Genomic DNA, 23,182 nt, shown 5'->3' with positions numbered 1-23,182 from the left:
TGAAAGGAATTATTAGGGAGGTGCCCTAAAAAAATCTGAGGATAGCTCTGGGTGTGGTCCCGATGGGGGGCTAAACACCGAATTTAGTATTTTTCAAACACCTGAAACAGATTTTGTCCTGCAATCTAGTGCCATAATAATTATGCTATGTAATATATATATATATATATATCAGTACCAGTCAAAAGTTTCGACACATAGACTTATTCTAGGGTTTTTATTTTTACTATTTTCTACATTGTAAAATAGTGAATAGTGAAGACATCACAACTATGAAATAACAAATATGGAATCATGTAGTAACCAAAACAGTGTTAAATAAATCAAAATAGATTTTAGATGTTAGATTCTTGAACGTAGTCACCCTTTGCCTTAATTACAGCTTTGCACATGCTTGGCATTCTCTCAACCAGCTTCAGGAGGTAGTCACCTGGAATGTAATTTCAATTAACAGGTGTGCTTTGTTAAAAGTCCATTTGTGGAATTTCTTTTCACGAGCAATCAGTTGTGTTGTGACAAGGTAGGGCTGGTATACAAAAGATAGCCCTATTTGGTAAAAGACTGTCCATATTATGGCAAGAACAGCTCAAATAAGCAAAGAGAAATGACAGTCCATCATTACTTTAAGACATGAAGGTCAATCAATGCAAGAACTTTGAAAGTTTCTTCAAGTCCAGTTGCAAAAACCATCAAACGCTATGATGAAACTGGCTCTCATGAGGACCGCCACAGGAAAGGAAAACCCAGAGTTACATCTGCTGCAGAGGATAAGTTCATTAGAGTTACCAGCCTCAGAAATCGGCAATTAACTGCATCTCAGATTTGCAACCCAAATAAATGCTTCAAGTAACAGGCACATCTCAAAATCAACTGTTCAGAGGAGACTGCATGAATCAGGCCTTCATGGTAGAATTGCTGCAAATAACCACTACTAAAGGACACCAATAATAATAAGAAGAGTCTTGCTAATAATAATAAGAAGAGTCTTGCTTGGCCCAATAAACACGAGCAATTGACATTAGACCGGTGGATATCTGTTCTCTGGTCTGAAGAGTCCAAATGGGAGATTTTTGGTTCCAACCTCCATGTCTTTGTGAGACGCAGAGTAGGTGAACAGATGATCTCCGCATGTGTGGTTCTCACAGTGAAGCAAGGAGGAGGAATATGATAGTGTGGGGATGCTTTGCTGGTGACACTGTCTGGGATTTATTTAGAATTCAAGGCACACTTAACCAGCATGGCTACCACAGCATTCTGCAACGATACAGCATCCCATCTGGTTTTCCCTTAGTGGGACTGTCATTTGACAATGACACAACACACCTCCAGGCTGTGTAAGGGCTATGTGACCAAGAAGGGGAGTGATGGAGTGCTGCATCAGATGACCTGGCCTCCACAATCACCCAACCTCAACTCAATTGAGATGGTTTGGGATGGGTTGGACCGCAGAGTAAAGGAAAAGCAGCCAACAAGTGCTCCGCATATGTGGGAACTCCTTCAAGACTGTTGGAAAAGCATTCCAGGTGAAGCTGGTTGAGAGAATGTCAAGTGCTTTTGGGAGAGCAAAACATTAAATATTCTATTGCAAGTATTGAACCCGGCCAAATAATTACTAGTCAGATGCACTAACCTCAACCCTAGCATACATGTATTTTGAAATAGCTTAATATCTTAATACAGTGCAATACAGTGTTCTGCATCCAATAAATATTAGATGTAGCTCTGGCGTTAAAAATTAACTCATGTCTGACTACAACAGTGTGCTAACTGGCAACATCAAACTGAAACCAACTCAGGGCCACAGCAAAACATGTCACAGTTGGTTGCATAGTGTAACGGCGTCACCGGCCTAAATCTAATCCAATCTCGAGCCAGTCAGTCTTCATCTGTAAAGCATAGAATTAGCTTCCAAATTAGATGATTTCTCTAGCTATATTTAGAATTGAAGGATGATGACAATTGGTGACCCTGTTTTTCTGTTAGACAAGGTGTATAGTTGGGTGCCAGACTTTTATTTTTTTTACATTTAACTAGGCAAGTCAGTTAAGAACACATTTTTATTTACAATGACGACCTACCCCGGCCAAACCCTAACGACGCTGGGCCAATTGTTCTCCGCCATCAGTATCATGCAGACATGCCCTCGCTGTGAGCATTCCTATGAATGGAACAGTCAGCCACTTTATGGCAAGTATCCGACAGGCAACCTTCGGCAACAGCTTTCACAGCCTCATCAATTGTACGAATACAAAAGGTAACCCACTTCATTACTTTGATACATTTGATAAACCAATTGTGAAAAATAATTTATGTGAAGGGCATTATTTGTTGCTTATTCTCTAATTCTTGGGTGAATATAATGTCCTGGACATAACCTAGCCCGGCGGAACCAGCCTCTCACCACTCTATTTCACTTCACATTTTATGAAATCTGAAGTGAAATAGAAAGGTGAACACAGCGATCAGGTTGGTTCCACCAGGATGAACATAACCAACATTGATAATGTAATCAGTGCTCTGTGTTTGTGTATGTGTGACCGACCATTATCTTTGATGAGGGGCCAGGTATCAGGATAAAGGTAAGACCCAGATGCAGACCGTGTCGAAGTAACAATGTTTATTACAGCAACAGGGGCAAAAGTACAGGACGGCAGGCAGGCTCAGGGTCAGGCAGAGGTTGGTAATCCAGAGGTGGGGCAAAGGTACAGGACAGCGGGCGGGGACAATAACACTGCCATGGGGGCCTGCAGAGAGCTGGACGGAATGATCCACTCAAAGTGGGTGAGCGATGGGGCTGTAGCGACCAGGATGGGGTCACTTGATGACCCGGGTCTACCAGGAGAGAGGAAACGGTCGATGGAGACGACTACAAGAATGGCCCTGGCTGCTAGCTAGAAGGTATTGGAGACCTTTATGTTCAAGGGGACTTTGTTGTTTGTTTTGAGTAAATATGGGGGGGGTTATATTTTTTTTAATTGTTTTTGCTAACCGGTGTGTGAAACATAATATTGCACGTGTGTCATTTTGCAGTGTTTTCACTCAGTAGTGTGAGGAAACACTCATTTGAAATTGGGTGAGAATGTCACAGGTGTCACTACTTTCCATGTGTAACAATCAAGCATTCCTATTGCATTGTTAACGTATCATGTGATTCATGTGATGAGTTGTGTACTTTAATCACCCTGTTTTTGTCTTCCAGGCAGCCACCCACAGGAAGGGGTGTAGTCCAGAGGCATGGTGGATCCTTGTTGCAACAAAGCTTATGACGTGCCACTGGCATTAAACAAAGCCTTTGTGTACATGCATGTATGCTGTATGCTGATGATTCAACCATATATGTGTCAGCACCCACAGCTAATGAAGTCACTGAAACTCTTAACAATGAGTTGCAGTCAGTTTTGGAATGGGTGGCCAGAAATAAACTGGCCCTGAGAATCTCTAAATCTAAGAGCATTGTATTTGGTACAAATCATTCCCTAAGCTCTAGACCTCAACTGAATCTGGTAATGAATGGTGTGGCTGTTGAACAAGTTAAGGAGACTAAATTACTTGGTGTTACCTTAGATTGTAAACTGTCATGGTCAAAACATAGATTTAATGGTTGTAAAGATTGGGAGATGCTTTTTTTGACACCACTCTCAAAAAAGCAAGTCCTGCAGGCTCTAGTTTTGGCTTATCTTGATTATTGTCCAGTAGTGTGGTCAAGTGCTGCAAATAAATACCTAGTTAAGCTGCAGCTGGCCCAGAACAGAGTGGCATGTTTATTTTATTTAACTAAGCAAGTCAGTAAGAACAAATTCTTATTTACAATGATGGCCTACCAGGGAACAGTGGGTGAACTGCCTTGTTCAGGGGCAGAACAACAGAAGTGTACATTGTGTCATGTTCGTCGTAAGAATTATCGGACCAAGGTGCAGCGTGATATGGTTTCCACATGTTTATTAACTGTAACGCACAAAAAACAATAAAGAATGAATGAAACGTGAAGACAATGGAGTGCTCACAGGCAACTGCACATAAACAAGATCCCACAAACACAGGTGGGAAAATAACTAGTTAAATATGATCCCCAATTAGAGACAACGATTACCAGCTGACTCTAATTGGGAATCATACAAAACACCAACATAGAAAAAGAAACTAGAACACAACATAGACATAGATTTACTAGATCACCCCCTAGTCACACCCTGACCTACTACACCATAGAGAAACAATGGCTCTCTATGGTCAGGGCTTGACAGTACCCCCCCCAACCCCCCCAAAGGTGCGGACTCCGACCGCAAAACCTGAAACCAAATGGGGAGGGTAGGGGGGATGATTAGTGTTGGTGGCGGCTCCGGTGCGGGATGAAGAACCCGCTCAGCTCGCGGATCCACCAGCTTTCGTGGTGGCTATGGTGCGGGCCGAAGAACCCGCTCATTTCGTGGATCCAGCCATGGACCCGGGCTGAACACTGCCTGGACTGGACCACGGTTTCAAGGAAGGCTCCTGCCATGGAGCGGGACTGGACATCGTATCTGGACCGAGCACCAACGGAATGGAGGCCTAGTGCGTGGAGCCGGTACAGGTGGCACCGGACTGGTGACACACACTTCAGGGCGAGTGCGTGGAGCTGGCACAGGACTGGAGAGGCGCACTGGAGGCCTGATGCGTGGAGCCGGCACAGGTGGTACAGGACTGGTGACGCGCACTTCAGAGAAGGAAGGACAGCGACGACGCCAGGGTTCGCGGCCACAAAGAAAGTAAAAAAAACAGGGGGGTGGGCACAAGGGGTGGTCACAAGGGGTGGTCGGCGGAGCCGAGGAGTGAACCAGAGCCAGTCTGGGAGAAGAGGGAGAAACTGGAGGAGAGTGAACGGAGAGAGTCAGAGACCGTCAGTGAGATGAGGGAGAATTTAGAGAGAGAAATGGGAGAGTTGTTGAGTTGGTGGAAGATGCACGACATTTGCCCTCAGGAGCGTGTTATCAGTTTAATGCCACCTGAGTCAGCTCTCCGTACTTGTCCTGAGGAGCGTGCTATCAGTCTGGTCAAATCTGTGCCGGCTCCACGCACCATGTCTCCACTACGCCTTCCCAGCCCTGTACGTCCTGTGCCAGCTCTCCAAACTCTCCTTGAGGAGCGTGTCATTGGTCCGGTACCATTTGTGCCGGCTCTACGCACCAGGTCTCCAGTGCGCCTCCACAGCCCAGTACGTCCTGTGCCAGCTCCTCGCACTCACCGTGAGATGACTTGTTCCTGTACAACTGATGCTGGCTCTACGCACCAGGTCTCCAGTGCACATTCACAGTCAAAGGTTTCTTCCGAAAATAATTTATGATTAGGCCTAGTCCAAAAACCTCTCTTCTGTGAGGAATAGCCTATGTTCTGTTTAGTTTGAGGAGAGCACGGAGATTAAATAGCTTTAATAGATTGCTACCACTATAATTTAATTTATAAAATATGTTTCTTGCATATTATGTATTTATTAGAGTTGTTGACCTCACAACTTACATTGTGGTGCTGAACCTTGAAACAGCAGACCCAGCACAACCAGTCAGAAATGGACAGCTCATGGTGCAAATTTGAGTAGGCACAATTAATTTCAATCACAATTCATTTCAATTTGAGTATTATAGAAATGTCCCTCAAGATTAAAGAAATGTGCTCAAACTTACTTTCAATTTCATAGCCATGTGACACATTTTTGACATGAAGCACATGTCAAAAACCACCAATGGTCAATACCAGCTCCGATGACCTTAGGTTTGTGTCTCAAATGGCACCCTATAGTGCACTATTTATGACCTCAATAACCAGCAGTAGCCTACCTGTTGTGATTTGAGGCACCAATCGAGCTGCCTGCATGAATACTATGTGTAGGGTGAAGCTGCTCCTAGGCCCAGACACTGATCTTGGATAATCCCCCCCCCCCAGACTAATGGCGAAGGTTAGGATTTGGGGAGGGAAAGCTGATCCTAGATCTGTACCTAGGGGGAAACTTCACCCCGGAGCTGAATAATATGGCAGAGGTAGAATATTTTTCCGTTGGAAATACAAATTGGATTAATCTTCAACATGAGCCATTTTGAAGGAGTGGGAAAATTGCCTTGCACAACCCCTTATTGAATAAAAGGTTGGATTTGCTTAGCAATTTCACTGCAGCGAAGTGCTGGCTGTCTTCCTCCTTTGTGTGAGCAGAATGAGCATCTCAAATAGCCCTTATGCAGAGGCTTACTTTTACTTGAATCTGGAGCACAAATTACATCTAGGCTGGACTTGTTGTTGTGCTCTCTCCCTTCTACATCCTCTCTGTTATACACTCACTGATATGGTATACACTCATTCACACTTACCGATTCCCACACACGTGGGTACGTGCTCGTGCATGCACACACACGGCCATTGACTGGTGTACTGAGTTTAGAGGTTTTCTTGGGTATTTATTGAGGCAGATATGAACATGTTCATATCGACAACATATAAACAACACTGAAAGATTGTTGAGAAACAACACCATCATAGAATTAATTTCATCATTCCTCAGTCCTCCGAGAGCAGGCCCAGACCCGTCTTCACTGTGCACATATAGGCAGCCCTGCTCAGAGTAGGGTGAAGTTGCCCCTAGACGCTGATCTGGACAATGGCGCCGGAGGGGATGGCTGGCGCTTTACGGGCTCCTAACCAAATGTTCGTTTTTTTAACGTTGTTTGTAACTTATTTTTGAACTGGTAGATTTAGTTGATAATGTTGCTGCTACCATCTCTCATGACCAAAAATAACTCTGGACATCAAAACAGCGATTACTCACCTCGGACTGGACAAAGATTTTTTCTTTAACGAGTCCGACAAGAAGGATATACTGCCTTTTCAGAACCAAGCCCAAATCCTAGTAATTTGTATGAAGAAAAGACAGAGAAAAAAGGGCCGGTGGTCGGGCCTTCTGAGAATTCGTAGGCGAGTGAGTAAACCTCCACTACCATCCGTTCTGTTGGCCAACGTGCAATCATTGGAAAACAAAATGGATGATATATGATCAACGGGACATTAAAAACTGTAATATCTTATGTTTCTCTGAGTGGTTGATGAATGAGGACACGAATAATATAGAGGTGGCGGGATTTTACATACATCGGCAGGACAGAGAAGCAATGTCTAGTAAGACGAGGGGTGGGGGTGTGTGTCTATTTGTCAATAACAGCTGGTGCGCGATGTCTAATATTAAGAAGTCTTGAGGTATTGCTTGCCTGAGGTAGAGTACCTTATGATAAGCTCTAGACTAGAGGTCGATCGATTAATCGGAATGGCTGATTAATTAGGGCCGATTTCAAGTTTTCATAACAATCGGAAATCTGTATTTTTGGACACCGTTTTTCTTTTTTCTTTTTTACAACTTTATTTAACTAGGCAAGTCAGTTAAGAACACATTCTTCTTTTCAATGACAGCCTAGGAACGGTGGGTTAACTGCCTTGTTCAGGGGCAGAATGACAGATGTTTATCTTGTCAGCTCATTCAATCTTGCAACCTTACGGTTATCTAGTCCAACGCTCTAACCACCTGCCTTACATTGCACTCAACGAGGAGCCTGCCTGTTACGCGAATGCAGTAAGAAGCCAAGGTAAGTTGCTAGCTAGCATTAAACTTATCTTATAAAAAACAATCAATCAATCATAATCACTAGTTAACTACACATGGTTGATGATATTACTAGTTTATCTAGTGTGTCCTGCGATGCATATAATCGAAGCGGTGCGCATTCGTGAAAAAGGACTGTCGTTGCTCCATATACATCAATGCCTTTCTTAAAATCAATACACAAGTATATATTTTTAAACCTGCATATTTAGTTAATATTGCCTGCTAAAATGAATTTCTTTTAACGAGGAAAATTGTGTCACTTCTCTTGCAACAGAGACAGGGTAAATGCAGCAGTTTGGGACGCCTGGCTCGTTGCGAACTGTGTGAAGACTATTTCTTCCTAACAAAGACAGCCAACTTCGCCAAACGGGGGATGATTTAACAAAAGCGCATTTGCGAAAAAAGCACAATCGTTGCACGACTGTACCTAACCATAAACTTCAATGCCTTTCTTAAAATCAGTACACAGAAGTATATATTTTTAAACCTGCATATTTAGACTTATGGATGCCACCCGTTAGATAAAATACAGAACGATTCTGTATTTCACTGAAAGAATAAACGTTTTGTTTTTGAAATGATAGTTTCTGGATTCGACCATATTAATGACCAAAGGCTCCTATTTCTGTGTGTTATTATGTTATAATTAAGTCTATGATTTGATATTTGATAGTCTGACTGAGCGATGGTATTCATTAAAACAGCACTTTTGTGCGTTTTGCCAGCAGCTCTTCACAATGCTTCAAGCATTGAGCTGTTTATGACTTCAAGCCTATCAACTCCCGAGATTAGGCTGATGTAACCGATGTGAAATGGCTAGCTAGTTAGCGGGATGTGCGCTAATAGCGTTTCAATCGGTGACGTCACTCGCTCTGAGACTTGGAGTAGTTGTTCCCCTTGCTCTGCAAGGGCCGCAGCTTTTTGTGGAGCGATGAGTAACGATGCTTCGAGGGTGGCTGTTGTCGATGTGTTCCTGGTTCGAGCCCAGGTAGGGGCGAGGAGAGGGACGGAATCTATACTGTTACACTGGCAATACTAAAGTGCCTATAAGAACATCCAGTCAAAGGTATTTGAATACAAATGTTAGAGAGAAATAGTCCTATAATTCCTATAATAACTACAACCTAAAACTTCTTACCTGGGAATAGGAACCACCAGTTTTCATATGTTCTCATGTTCTGAGCAAGGAACTTAAACGTCAGCTTTTTTACATGGCACATATTGCACTTTTACTTTCTTCTCCAACACTTTGTTTTTGCATTATTTAAACCAAATTGAACGTTTAATTATTTATTTGAGGCTAAATTGATTTTATTGATGTATTATATTAAGTTAAAATAAGTGTTCATTCAGTATTGTTGTAATTATCATTATTACAAATAAATAAATAAAAATCGTCCGGTTAATCGGTATCGGCTATTTTTTGGTCCTCCAATAATCGGTATCGGTGTTAAAAACATCATAATCGGTCGACCTCTACTCTAGACCACAATATCTACCAAGAGAGTTCTCATTTATATTATTCGTAGCTGTCTATTTACCACTACAAACCGATGCTGGCACTAAGACTGCACTCAATGAGCTGTATAAGACCATAAGTGAACAAACCCATGCTTATCTAGAAGCGATGCGCCCAGTGGCTGGAAACTTTAATGCAGGCAAACTTAAATCACTTCTACCAGCATGTCAAATGTGCAACAAGAGAGAAAAAACCTCGAGACCACCTTTACGCCACACACAGAGAAGCATACAAAGCTCTCCCTTGCCCTCCATTTGACAAATCTGACCATTTTATCCTCCTGATTCCTGCTTACAAGCTAAAACTAAGTCAGGAAGTACCATTGACCCGATCAATACAGACTGGAATATGTTCTGGGATTCATCCAATGGCATTGAGGAGTATACCACCTCAGTCATCGGCTTCATAAATAAGTGCATCAATGACGTCGTCCCCACTGTGACCGTACGTACATATCCCAACCAGAAGTCATGAATCACAAGCAACATCCGCATCGAGCTAAAGCCTCGAGCTGCCGCTTTCAAAGAGTGGGACACTAATCCGGACGCTTATAACAAATCTAGCTACGCCCTCAGACGAACCATCAAACAGGCAAAGTGTCAATACAGGATTAAGATTGAATCCTACTACACCGGCTCTGCTGCTCGTCGGATGTGGCAGGGCTTGAAACCTATTACGGACTACAAAGGGAAACCTAGCCGCGAGCTGCCCAGTGACACGAGCCTACCAGACGAGCTAAATGCTTTTTATGCTCGCTTTGAGGCAAGCAACACTGAAGCATGCATGAGAGAACCAGCTGTTCTGGACGACTGTGTGATAATCCTCTTGGTAGCCAATGTGAGCAAGACCTTTAAACAGGGCAACATTCACAAAGTCGCCGGGGCCAGACAGATTACCAGGACGTGTACGCAAAGCATGCGTGGACCAACATTTTCAACCTCTCTCTGACCGAGTCTGTAATACCTACATGTTTCAAGCAGACCACTATAATCCCTGTGCCCAAAGAAACAAAGGTAACCTGCCTAAATGATTGCCGCCTGTAGCATTCATGTCGGTAGCCATGAAGTGGCCTTGAAATGCTGGTCATGGCTCACATCAACAGCATCATCCCGGATACCCTAGACCCACTCCAATTCGCATACCGCCCCAAAAGATTCAGAGATGATGCAATCTCAATCACAGTCCACACTGCCCTTTCCCACCTGGACAAAAGGAACACCTATGTGAGAATGCTGTTCATTGATTACAGCTCAGCGTTCAATACCATAGTGCCCACAAAGCTCATCACTAAGCTAAGGACCCTGGGACTAAATACCTCCCTCTGCAACTGGATCCTGGACTTCCTGATGGGCCGCTCCCAGGTAGTAAGGGTAGGCAACACCACGTCTGCCACACTGATCCTCAACACTGGGGCCCCTCAGGGGTGTGTATTTAATCCCCTCCTGTACTCCCTGTTCACCCATGACTGCGTGGCCAAACACGACTCCAACACCATCATTAAGTTTGCTGATGACACAACAGTGTATGCCTGATTACCGGCAATGATGAGACAGCCTATAGGAGACCTGGCGGTGCCAGGACAATAACCTCTCCCTCAATGTCAGCAAGAAAGGAGCTGATCGTGGACTACAGGGAAAAGCGGGTGGAACAGGCCCCCATTAACATCGACGGGCTGTAGTGAAGCGGGTCGAGAGTTTCAAGTTCCTTGGTGTCCACATCACCAACGAATTATCATGGTCCAAACACACCAAGACAGTTGTGAAGAGGGCACGACAACACCTTTTCCCCCTCGGGACACTGAAAAGATTTGGCAATGGTCCTCAGATCCTCAAAAATGTATACAGCTACACGCACCACCAAGAGCATCCTGACCGGTTGCATCAACGCCTGCGTTGGCAGCTGCTCGGCATCTGACCGGAAGGCGCTACAGAGGGTAGTGCGTACGGCCAAGTAAGCATTTCACAGTAAGGTTGTACCTGTTGTATTCAGCGCATGTGACATATAAAGTTTGATTTCGATGTTAGATCTTGGGTCAGTTTTGTAGTATCTCCACTAATAGTTAAGGTTGGGATTGGGAGAAGGGGAAGCTGATACTAGATCTGTACCTAGGGGAAACTTCACCAAGGAGCCATATGTTTACCATCCTGTTTCTACGGTACAATTCATAGTTTCACACAGTTTTCCTTGACTGGTCCCAGATTTGTTTGTGCTGTCTCGCTATGTCCTCAGGTCATTGCCACATAAAGGAATTGGCAATAGAGCACAAACATATCTAGGACTAGGCTACAGTTCTCTCCTTTGCCTTGTTGAAATAAGATATGGAAGAGCACCTGGCCTAAAGGAAAGCCAGCTAACAGACATCTCGACCAGAGAAATGGTACAACAAAGATCCACATCTTCAAATAAAGTTACGTACTTTGTCCCCTCACTCATATTCATTGACATAGAATATGAGTCAAATACTACTAGTGGTTTTCACCCCCGACAAGCTCATCAGTTGGATTGACCCCCACCACCACCACATCAAATGTTCAAAAGTGGATCAGTCCACACAGTCATTTTAAGTGATTCAGAGGTTTTCACCCCCCCCCACACACACACACAAAACACCAATCAGTTTAATTGACCCAGTCACACCCACAAGAAAAGGTCAAAGTGGTCCAGTTATTTTAAGTGACCCAGAGGTTCGAAAGGATATGCGTACAGTCTCATCTTTCCCTGCTAATACACTGCACAAACTTAATCCATGATGTGCTCCTTCAGAATGGCAAGTAGCCTGGTCAGGACTCTCCATTTTGTCTTCAAGTCATTTGCGATTACAGCCCGGATACGGAGGGGGAGGGGAGTAGCTGTCTGTCCTAGGTGGGGTGGGGGTGTAGGGAGGGGGGCGCATGGCCGAAGGGTACATCTCATAGTCATAGGTGTAGGGAGGTGGGGGTCCTGGAGAAAGAGAGAGAGACAGACAGACACAGAGAGAGAAAAGTGCATATTTGTTATCAGTAGTTGATGGATAAATAAAGATTGCCAATACACACATACTACACACATACAACATAGAAGTACAACAGACCCTGCTATGTCATTGTATCTGTTTTGCTGGGGCTGTAGAAACCAGTGGAGATTGCTGAGACGACGGCTCATAGTAATGGCTGGAATGGAGTCAATCAGAGGAGGCTGTTGGGAGCAGCTATAGGAGGACAGGCTCATATCAAACACATATAAAAACACAAAATGAACACATGGAAACCACGTTCCATTGATTCCATTCGAGCTATTACAATGAGCACGTCCTCCTATAGCTCCTCCCACCAGACTCCACTGGAGTCAATGGAATGGTATCAACCAATGGAAAGCACATGTTCGATACCATTCCATTGTCTCCATTCCAGCCATTGTTATGAGCCGTTCTCCGCTCAGCAGCCTCCACTGGTAGAAACGTTCTAGACTTCAGTATGTGTTGATCATTGGTGGAGGAGCAATGTCCTCTATTGGTGGAATCATTGCACTGCAGGGAAATGGGTAAATTGGTGGCCGGGTAATTTTCTGTTCAGCAAGTTAGTGGAGGAGCAGTTGTTACGGCCTGTATTCATAAAGCGTCTCAGAGTAGGAGTGCTGAGCTAGGATCAGTTTGCCCTTTTAGACCATAATGAATAAGATTAGGACATACACACCAAGCAGTGTCTGAGGAAGGCCTAAAAAATACCAAAGACTCCAGCCACCCCTGTTCTCTCTTCTTCCGTCCGGCAGGCGGTACCAGAGTATCAGGTCTCGTACCAACAGGCTCCGAGGCAGCTTATGAGACTTCCAAGCAATGGGACTTCAATACAGATAGACAATAGCTGCCCACCCCCACCAAGGACTATATGCACTGACTGTAGAGTACCAGTCAAAAGTGTGGTAGACACATCTACTCATTCAAGGGTTTTTCTTTATTTTTACTATTTTCTACATTGAAGAATAGTAATAATAGTGAAGGCATCAAAACTATGAAATAACACATATGGAATCATGTAGTAACCAAAACAGTGTTAAATAAATCAAAATATATTTTAGATCTTAGATTGTTCAAAGTAGCCACTCTTTGCTTTGATGACTGCTTTGAACTCTCTTGGCATTCAGATCCCGACCCATTCAAATCGGAGACCCGAACCAGCGACCTCTCAAGCTCCCAAACGCCAGGCCTCCAACCTTCCAAGATCCCCCCCCCCACAGTTCCCCTCAAGAGCTTCCCCTCAACCATCCAAGAAACCCTCACAAGTCCCCCTCGAAAAACCTCCCCCACTCCCCACCCGTCACCATCCCCCTCCAACCCAACCAAAACCACCACCGACAGACCCAATGCGCCAACAACCAACAAAAAGAACAAAAGAGGAAAAATACAAAAACAAAGGAAAACAACAACAGAGAACAGCAACGCAAAAGAAAGGCATCAAAGACAACAAAAATCACGACATCAAGGCCAACTGTATGCGTTTGTGTGCACGTGCGGCACTATTTACATTTGTGTATGTGTGCCCCCGTGTGTGTGCAGACGTGTTCGTTTCAATGCAAGTGTGTGTATGCATGTGTAAGCGCTTGCATGGCATCAGTCTTAAGCAAACAGGCATTTGATGTACAATGTTCCATTTTTAGTGTCATTTAAACATGCACCTGAATGCACTAATGACTCCCTTCTATGTGCATCAAAATGACTATTTGTCTGTGCCTTTTGAAAGCCTGACACCGTAAGATCGTATTTTATAACTTAGCTGACGACGGGGCACACACTGACGTTTCCACGTCATTTCAATGGAAAGTAAAGTAAATGTACGAAGCACATAAAATCAACAGTGTAATGTTTGGAATCAGTCTCGTGTAAGGTGAACGGTTTTGTCCTCACCTTTGGTCTGATAAATTTCCCCATAATCTCCAAAGTGTTCTCTTTCAATTGCTACCATGCTCATGCATATGCTATGTATAGTTATTCTTTAAAAAAATATATATAAATTTGTCCCTATCCATATCAGCCAATTTTCACAAGTGTAAGGGGTTAAAGGACCAGTGCAGTCAAAAATGTGATTTTCTTGTGTTTTATATACACTGCTGAAAAAAATAAAGGGAACACTTAAACAACACAATGTAACTCCAAGTCAATCACACTTCTGTGAAATCAAACTGTCCACTTAGGAAGCAACACTGATTGACAATAAATTTCACATGCTGTTGTGCAAATGGAATAGATAACAGGTGGAAATTATAGGCAATTAGCAAGACACCCCCAATAAAGGAGTGGTTCTGCAGGTGGTGACAACAGACCACTTCTCAGTTCCTATGCTTCCTGGCTGATGTTTTGGTCACTTTTGAATGCTGGCGGTGCTTTCACTCTAGTGGTAGCATGAGACGGAGTCTACAACCCACACAAGTGGCTTAGGTAGTGCAGCTCATCCAGGATGGTACAACAATGCGAGCTGTGGCAAGAAGGTTTGCTGTGTCTGTCAGCGTAGTGTCCAGAGCATGGAGGCGCTACCAGGAGACAGGCCAGTACATCAGGAGACGTGGAGGAGGCCGTAGGAGGGCAACAACCCAGCAGCAGGACCGCTAGCTCCACCTTTGTGCAAGGAGGAGCACTGCCAGAGCCCTGCAAAATGACCTCCAGCAGGCCACAAATGTGCATGTGTCTGCTCAAACGGTCAGAAACAGACTCCATGAGGGTGGTATGAGGGCCCGACGTCCACAGGTGGGGGTTGTGCTTACAGCCCAACACCGTGCAGGACGTTTGGCATTTGCCAGAGAACATCAAGATTGGCAAATTCGCCACTGGCGCCCTGTGCTCTTCACAGATGAAAGCAGGTTCACACTGAGCACATGTGACAGACGTGACAGAGTCTGGAGACTCCGTGGAGAACGTTCTGCTGCCTGCAACATCCTCCAGCATGACCGGTTTGGCGGTGGGTCAGTCATGGTGTGGGGTGGCATTTCTTTGGGGGGCCGCACAGCCCTCCATGTGCTCGCCAGAGGTAGCCTGACTGCCATTAGGTACCGAGATGAGAACCTCAGACCCCTTGTGAGACCATATGCTGGTGCGGTTGGCCCTGGGTTCCTCCTAATGCAAGACAATGCCAGACCTCATGTGGCTGCAGTGTGTCAGCAGTTCCTGCAAGAGGAAGGCATTGATGCTTTGGACTGGCTCGCCCGTTCCCCAGACCTGAATCCAATTGAGCACATCTGGGACATCATGTCTCGCTCCATCCACCAACGCCACGTTGCACCACAGACTGTCCAGGAGTTGGCGGATGCTTTAGTCCTGGTCTGGGAGGAGATCCCTCAGGAGACCATCCGCCACCTCATCAGGAGCATGCGTTGTAGGGAGGTCATACAGGCGTTGTAGGGAGGTCATAGGCGTTGTAGGGAGGTCATACAGGCACGTGGAGGCCACACACACTACTGAGCCTCCTTTGACCTGTTTTAAGGACATTACATCAAAGTTGGATCAGCCTGTAGTGTGGTCTTCCACTTTAATTTTGAGTGTGACTCCAAATCCAGACCTCCATGGGTTGATACATTTGATTTCCATTGATAATCTTTGTGTGTTTTTGTTGTCAGCACATTCAACTATGTAAAGAAAAAAGTATTTAATAAGAATATTTCATTCTTTCAGATCTAGGATGTGTTATTTTAGTGTTCCCTTTATTTTTTTGAGCAGTGTATATGGAATAATACTGAAAATGTGAAAATGATGATAATGCCCATTTAGAGTAACATTTCTGGGATCTTTTATTTCAGCTCAAGAAACATGGGACCAACACTTTACATGTTGTGTTTATATTTTTGTTCAGTGTAGATAAAAGTCTAATACAAAAGAGTTAAAAATCTCTCTGACAATAACATATCTTTTTCAGTTTTCCTCTCCCCACAATTCTAGACAGTCCTAGCAAAATTCTTGCTTAAGAAATTTCTCTTTGATTAAGAAGCTCATTTTGTTTCCCTTTTGCCATTTGAATGGAAAACAATCACAGTAAGGAACTTAGTTGTTACCTGGAAATTATTTGATATTGAGATAGAAATGGCTGCATTGGACCTTTTAAGCGTTTCACTGTACTTGTGCATTTGACTAATAAAACTTGAAACTATATGGACCCTGAAAGATGACCTAGGATCAGTTTATCATTTTAGATCATAATGAATAAGATTATATGGACATAGGGGACCTGATCCTAGATCAGTCTTACCTGGGTAGCCCTGGGACACAGTGTTGATGTAGGAGGTGTTGAACACGTCCACCTGGGCCCCTCGCCCGTTCTTCACACACATGCACACACACAGGAAGAAGGCCGCCAGCGCTCCCATCAGAAACACCACACCAAACACGATGCCTGAGATCGCCGTGCCCCTAGAAAGCGCACACATACACACATGCATGCACACACACAAACACGTTTTCATTCTAGTTTGTGGCTGCTGGTAAGTCATCTCATCCAATGAATCTTCTCACAAATCAATTCTGCATGGAATTTCAATTCACCTCCCAACCTCTTTAAAGAGTATCTTAAATAAATCCCACAGACACCGCCTCCCACAAAAATGCTATTTTGTTAAAAACTACTTTGTTGAGGGAAAACGTGCTTTTTAACGTTTATTTAACCTTTATTTAACTAAAAAGGCAAAAGACCTCCTGCGGGGATGGGGGCTGGGATTTTTTTTTTTTTTAAATACCTCAAGCTCTAAACCCTCAGAGGTAGTAATCATACCTGTGGGGAGAGGGGCATTCTTCTTACAAAACCACATGACCTTCGTTGTGGAGGTGTTCAGAACAGGGTTAAGGTAGAGGAAGCTTGTTAGACACGAAGAAAGCAAAATTCGGGGAGGGGCCAACTGAGTATAAGACTCTGAGCTATGCTGCCTGAGCTATGCTGTTGATGTAAATTGAGAAGAGCGTGGGGCTTAGGAATGAGCCTTGGGGTACTCCCTTGGTGACAGGCAGTGGCTGAGACAGCAGATTTTCTCACTTTATACACTGCACTCTTTCAGAGAGGTAGTTAGCAAACCAAGCCAAAGAGCCCTCAGAGACACCTTATTCCTAAGCCGGCCCACAAGAATAGAATGGTCTACTGTATCAAAAGCTTTGGCCAAGTCAATAAAAATAGCAGCACAACATTGCTTAGAATCAAGGGCAATGGTGACATCATTGGGGACCTTTAAGGTTGCAGTGACACATCCATAACCTGAGCAGGTATAATATTGCATACCAGAGAGAATACTATAGACATCAAGAAAGCCAGTCAGTTGATTATTGACAAGTATTTCCAACACTGTTGGTAAACAGGGCAAAATAGAAATAGGCCTATAACAGTTAGGATCAGCTTGATCTCCCCCTTTAAATAAAGTATGAATCCGTGGCTGACTTCCGAGCAATGGGAATCTCCCCAGAAAGTAGAGACAGTTTAAAAAGGTTGGAGATAGGCTTGGCGATAATAGGGGTAGCAACCTTAAAGAAGAAAGGGTCATCTAACCCAGATGTTTTTTTGGGGTCAAGTTTCAGGAGCTCTTCTAGCACCTCGGACTCAGTGTCTGCCTGCAAGGAGAAACTTTGTAGCGGGGCAGGGGAAAAAGAGGGAGGAGCATGGGGGCTAGTCGCATTAGAAGGGGTGGGAGATGAGGAAACGTTGGATGGGCAAGGAGGTATGGCTGAGTCAAATAGGAATCCTGACTTAATGAAGTGGTGATTAAAGAGCTCAGCCATGTGCTTCTTGTCAGTAACAACCCCACCATCATCTTTAAGGGACATGGGTAGCTGTGAGGAGGAGGGTTTATTCTCCAGGTCTTTAACAGTTTTCCAGAACTTCTTTGGGTTAGACCCACAGAGCGATAACTGTTACAGAGAGAACTGTAGAACACATACCTTGTGGGATTGGTAATAATCTGAGAAAGATTTAGGGAGTCCCATGGCTTTAGGACTTGGTCAGGTGGTTTAGGTCCCAGTTTAGGTCACCTAGCAGGACAAATTCAGACTTGGTGTAAGGGGCCAGGAGAGAGCTTAGGGCAGGTAGGGTACAGGCTGGTGCTGATGGAGGACGATATCACCCAGCAACAGTCAACAAAGAGCTATTTGAAAGTTTAATACTTAAAACCAGCAAATCAAATTGTTTGGGGACAGACTTGGTGGAGACAACCGAGCACTGAAGGTGACCCTTGGTAAAGATTGCCACTCCCCAACCTTTGGAAGATCTGTCTTGCCTTTAAAGGTTATAACCAGAAAGGTTAACATCAGTATTCAAAACACTTTTCCTTAACCATGTCTCAGTAATGACCAACACATCTGGATTGGAGCTGTGAACCCACACTTCCAATTTATCCATTTTAGGTAATGAGCTTCTAGTGTTAACGTGCAGAAAACCCAGGCTTTTACGGGAGCAGAAATCAGTGAAGCAGATATCAGAGCCCAAGTCAGAATTGGGGCTAGCAACAGTAGATGGGCCAGGGTGTACATGCACATTTCCAGATATCATCAACAGTAATACAATCAAGGCACGGCATAGCAAAAAAATTAAATATATAACGACTTGGGGCTAGCCATTGTAAATTCAGAGTCACTCGCCCCAACAGTGCATGTGTGCTGGAGGCTAGCAAAAGCTCGGAAGGGGGGTACCAGCAGACCGGGGAAGACCAGACAGGGGGAGTCAGGCTAGGGCAAATGGTGAACAGATCGCCAGGTGGAGTCCAAGCAGCGGTGCAGTAAGATTGTGATATGTTGTTGTCTCACCTAGCTATCTTAAGATGAATGACCAAACATGTCTGTGGTGCAACCATGGAGATCTGCTCAAACATCTGATTATATGACTCAGACCTGTGTGTGTGTGTACATGTGCGTGTGCTTTTGTGTATGTATGTATGTGGTCAAAAATCCATTTAAAAGGCTGTGGAGAAGCTGTAGAATGAGATGAGATATCTCTCTTGAGACAAGGAACCATTATTCCCCCCCATTACCTTATGACAACCATGGCCTTGAAAGAGCTACATTATATGGCTAGATAAAATGAGTCCACATTCAATGGGCCTATTCAATAGCACTTTTTTGTGAATCCCCCACTTATTCAGCATCGACTATATGGTGTGAAAACGGTGAATTTGGGAACTTTAACTGTGGCATTAATTCATGTTCCATGCTTACACAACACTTTAATACCATTATCCTCTTCATTAGTGGACTGTAGCAGGTAGCATGTGTTATACTCCATAGGTGGACTGGTGAGGAGGACTGAGAAAGCGAGAGGCCAGCTGTCTTGAGCCAAATGACGAAGGTCAAATCTCTCAGAGGGGCCATACACTGCATGTGGAAAGGGCAGGTGGTGAAGTGGTAGAGAAGTGATTGTGTGTGTGTGTGTGTGTGTGTGTGTGTGTGTGTGTGTGTGTGTGTGTGTAGTTGGTGAGTGTGTGTTTATAGACTGAGTATGTGCGTATGTATAGAAGGTGACATTGTGTGTGAGCATATGTGTGTATACTTACGAGAGGACATCTCCCATAAAGGCGTAGTAGGAGCAGCAGAAAGGGGGAGAGCCTTCACAGCAGTACTCCACACAGCCATCACACTGGGCCTCACTGTGACCTGCTGGAGAGATTCAATACATTATATGGAGACGCATACACACACACGCATACACACACACACCTACCTCTACTACGGACACATGCACACACTCACACACACCCTGCATCTAATATGCTGAGAGAAAGGTAGAGTGTGCTCTTTGGAATCAAGGTTTTCCAAAACCCTTTAAAGGCCAAAATCACAATGCTGTTTTCATATTACAAAATGTTCAAAACATAATGGAGAGTAGCATCGGTAGATACACTTAAAACTTTGTCTTTTGCTTAATTGAACCTTTTCTAAACATGGAAATGTCACTAAGATCAAGGATTTAACTTAAGAGTTTTTTTTTGTTCACTAGAGTAATTGCACTTAAACTCAAAAAACAAGAACTAAGGTATTTGATAAGTGGAAACATATAGTCCTTATAGAGGGTTTATTAAACCTTAAAAGGTGTTCATCCTGTAGAGTGGGAGCTCAACATAAACCAATAAGCACACAACACAGCACATCAAAAAGGGTGATAACAATAAGATGAGTTGTGTGACAACAGGGCTATGTGAATGGAGATCATACAAGAAATTTCAGAAAATATATATATTTTTTTATGTGAAAGCGTATACTTTTAGTCAACTACACTATTCACTAACTTCACCTCTGTGTTCTTTCTCTCTGCACTAGTCTGAACCTGCCGTTACCTCTCTCTCAACAAAGATTTTCCTTTTGTATACCCTGTTAGCCTTGGTTGGGTGGGGAGTGTGTGTGTGTGTGTGTGTGTGTGTGTGTGTGTGTGTGTGTGTGTGTGTGTGTGTGTGTGTGTGTGTGTGTGTGTGTGTGTGTGTGTGTGTGTGTGTGTGTTTGTGTGTGTGTGTGTGTGAGTGTAAAAAAAAGGCACTCCTCTTTTCTCACTTGAACTGACTTTTCTGATAAATAGTTTGTTGGGGGAAACTGTACCTGACACGTTTGTGATGTGTTGTCTCTCCTAGCTACAGTATCTTAAGATAAATGCACTCATTGTAAGTTGCTCTGGATAAGAGCATCTGCTAAATGACTTAAATGTAATCTAAAAATGTGTAAACCTGTGTGTGTATGTGAGCGCGACAAAGGCGAAGCACTGAAGTTTACTGGCACTCTGAGGCTCTGGAGAGCTGGGGCTGGATTCACAAAACCTTCTTAAGAAGAAATCTCTTACGTTTTTTTCGTAAGTAATGTTTTGTGAATCCGGCCTCTGGTGGTGAGAGTCCTTCAGTGGAGACACATGGATATGTGACAACTTGAAATGAAGGGGGTGGCTTTGGCCTCAAAATGAGAAAGCACTTGAAATAAAGGACATTTGGAAACACTCCTCGTGGTTTTGTATTTCATTATTATTTATAGAGTCGTTGAACACACACAGTCTGTCTAAAGGACGTGTGTCCTATATCTAGGTGTTTGCCCTCCTCAACCCCCAGATAATTTAACCCAGACACAGCCCTGCTGTTTCTCAAACTGCAAGCATACTGCCACAAATTACTGGTGTGTGTTTGTGTGTGCGTTCAAGGATTTCCATCTTCATTCCAGCCTTATTCTCACTTTGTTCAAAAGCTGGTGTATTTTCAACACATCCCTCCAAACTGATGGCAGATTGTATTTTCCAACCCTGAAAAGGCTGTGTGGGCCTATAATAGCAGCCTTGACCATGGGGCTCTGGTCAAAAGTAGTGCACTGTGTAGGGAATAGGGCACCATTCGGGCTGCAAACATATTTCTCCCTGTGAAGTGTGGAGTGTAACTATTTTAATGTGCATGTCATCCAACGATGGGAGTCTATATGGGTGGTCCCTTGAGGTCGAGCTCCTTACCTCCACGTCCTGTCGCTTTTTACGCTGGGGACAATGACAGTATAGTTCTGCGACTAGCGTCGAGCAAGGCTTGTACCCCCCTCCCACACACACGCACACACAAGCTCGCACACACTTTTTTCTTCTATGTATTTGATGTAAAGTTTTATGCGAATTGCTGGGTTACATTTGCGAGATTAAAACTCAATTGAGCCTCTTTTCATTGTAGAAGTGGCGACACGTACAGTAACATACAGTAGTTTTATTTACCCAGGGACTCTTTTACCTTTGAGTAAATTAACGGTAGTATGTCTAAGTTAGTGACCCGCTACTTTAAAGCACGTATTTTTGCGATATAGCTACCGTTCGTTTACGTTGTGAAACCATCCATGCATTGGGTTGAGGAGTTCACATTCACAATTAGCCTAATCAAAAAAAAGTAACCCGTTGTTAAAAGGAACACTTTTGCTAAGAATAAAACATTTGCGCACGTGAAAGACGATAAAGCATCCTAGAGAACCAGGGACAAATGAACGAACTCTTACCGGTAAAAAGACAAAGTAGGAGAGAGTCCCGTAGGAATTTCCACCCTGCTGCCTCTGTTCTTCCCATATCGACTGATAGCATAGGCCTACTTGTTCTAAATGTCGCTCACAGTTATTCCCAAACGACGACGTCCGCGTTTTCCATCGATATGCGCCTAAAAAGACTATGGGACATAGTCGCTCGCCGAAACCTCGCTGATATGCGCAATTAAACGGAGTTCTCTAAAAAGTACAATCGAAGAGAGCCATGAACGCACATGAATGGATCTTTGCTCCAGTCATAAAATTGCTCAAATCAGAATGAAAAGTCTCATTCGTTTCTTCTTCCATGTGTTCGTATCCCTGATAGTGTTTCCTTCACTCTTTCCTCGCTGTTTTCTTCTGTTCCCCTTTTCCCCTGGAGTGGGTCCTAGCGCTTCCCCTCCCCCGCATCAAGCTATTTTCCCAAATGACTCTGTTGACTGGGTGGGGAAAGGGATGGAAGTACCTCAATAACGTTCACATCTCTCCGGCATAAAAGACGCAGCCGCCCCCACCATCACGACCACTTTGAAAATGAAAAAAGATATATATAGGTCTATGTCGTGTACACGATCATTTTGAGAGGAAATATACTTTTTTTAAAAACATTGTTTACCAACGACCCTAGTCAGAAACCAAACAATATCCAATCTGCCCCTCTCAACATGTCCACCCATCCCCTCTCTACAAAACATTCATGTACCCCTATTTTAAATGTTCAAGGAGCACGGAGTTTGTTTGATATAATTTAGAACTAAACTTCTTCATCTTGTAAAATGTAGGCTAAATGGGTTTCTCAAGCGTGTAGAATTGAATGACCCCCCCCCCCCTCAAACACAATCTTTAATCAGCCTATGCCTATTTACCTTGTGTGACAGTCAAACATGGTTATGCCTTCATATATTGCCACTCATTCTGCATAAAATACTAATTGTTTTCAGCGAGAACAGTCCAGTATCTCTTTATTACGAATATATATTCCAATGCTAATAAAGACGGAATAAGCGTGAATCGCAGGTTTGGCTTTGCCATGATGCATGAAAGAGGAGCTTGGATATATAGATAGATTAATTCTAAAAATGTAATGCATGAGTTC

General features: G+C 43.8%; 1 protein-coding gene across 2 annotated transcripts; it reads right to left on the bottom strand.

Annotated features, from left to right (window-relative positions):
- Positions 1–11,737: 11,737 nt before the first annotated feature.
- On the bottom strand, positions 11,738–22,504 carry cyyr1 (cysteine/tyrosine-rich 1). Of its 2 annotated transcripts, none has more exons than XM_035755276.2 (4): positions 22,066–22,504; positions 19,620–19,722; positions 16,346–16,506; positions 11,738–12,077 (listed from the first exon to the last, which is right to left on the bottom strand). In XM_035755276.2, exons 1-4 carry the CDS (start codon positions 22,145–22,147, stop codon positions 11,944–11,946), a joined length of 480 nt encoding a protein of 159 aa, XP_035611169.1. In that variant the 5' UTR covers positions 22,148–22,504; the 3' UTR covers positions 11,738–11,943. The 2 variants fall into 2 exon arrangements, with proteins under 2 accessions (XP_035611169.1, XP_035611170.1); XM_035755277.2 differs by having other exon boundaries at positions 19,620–19,719.
- Between the last annotated feature and the right edge of the window lie 678 nt (positions 22,505–23,182).

The sequence above is a fragment of the Oncorhynchus keta genome, chromosome 37 (assembly GCF_023373465.1).
Source record: "Oncorhynchus keta strain PuntledgeMale-10-30-2019 chromosome 37, Oket_V2, whole genome shotgun sequence".
In the NCBI taxonomy this organism is placed as follows: Eukaryota; Metazoa; Chordata; class Actinopteri; order Salmoniformes; family Salmonidae; genus Oncorhynchus; species Oncorhynchus keta.
This window is presented reverse-complemented; position numbering and strand designations above follow the sequence as displayed.

Excerpts from the sequence above, each read along its gene's own strand:
- cyyr1 (XM_035755276.2), bottom strand. The coding sequence starts at position 22,147 with ATGCTATCAGTCGATATGGGAAGAACAGAGGCAGCAGGGTGGAAATTC. Across the intron at positions 19,723-22,065 it reads CCTACTTTGTCTTTTTACCG|CAGGTCACAGTGAGGCCCAG; the intron begins GTAAGAGTTCGT and ends GAATCTCTCCAG. Across the intron at positions 16,507-19,619 it reads TTTATGGGAGATGTCCTCTC|GGGCACGGCGATCTCAGGCA; the intron begins GTAAGTATACAC and ends TGCGCTTTCTAG.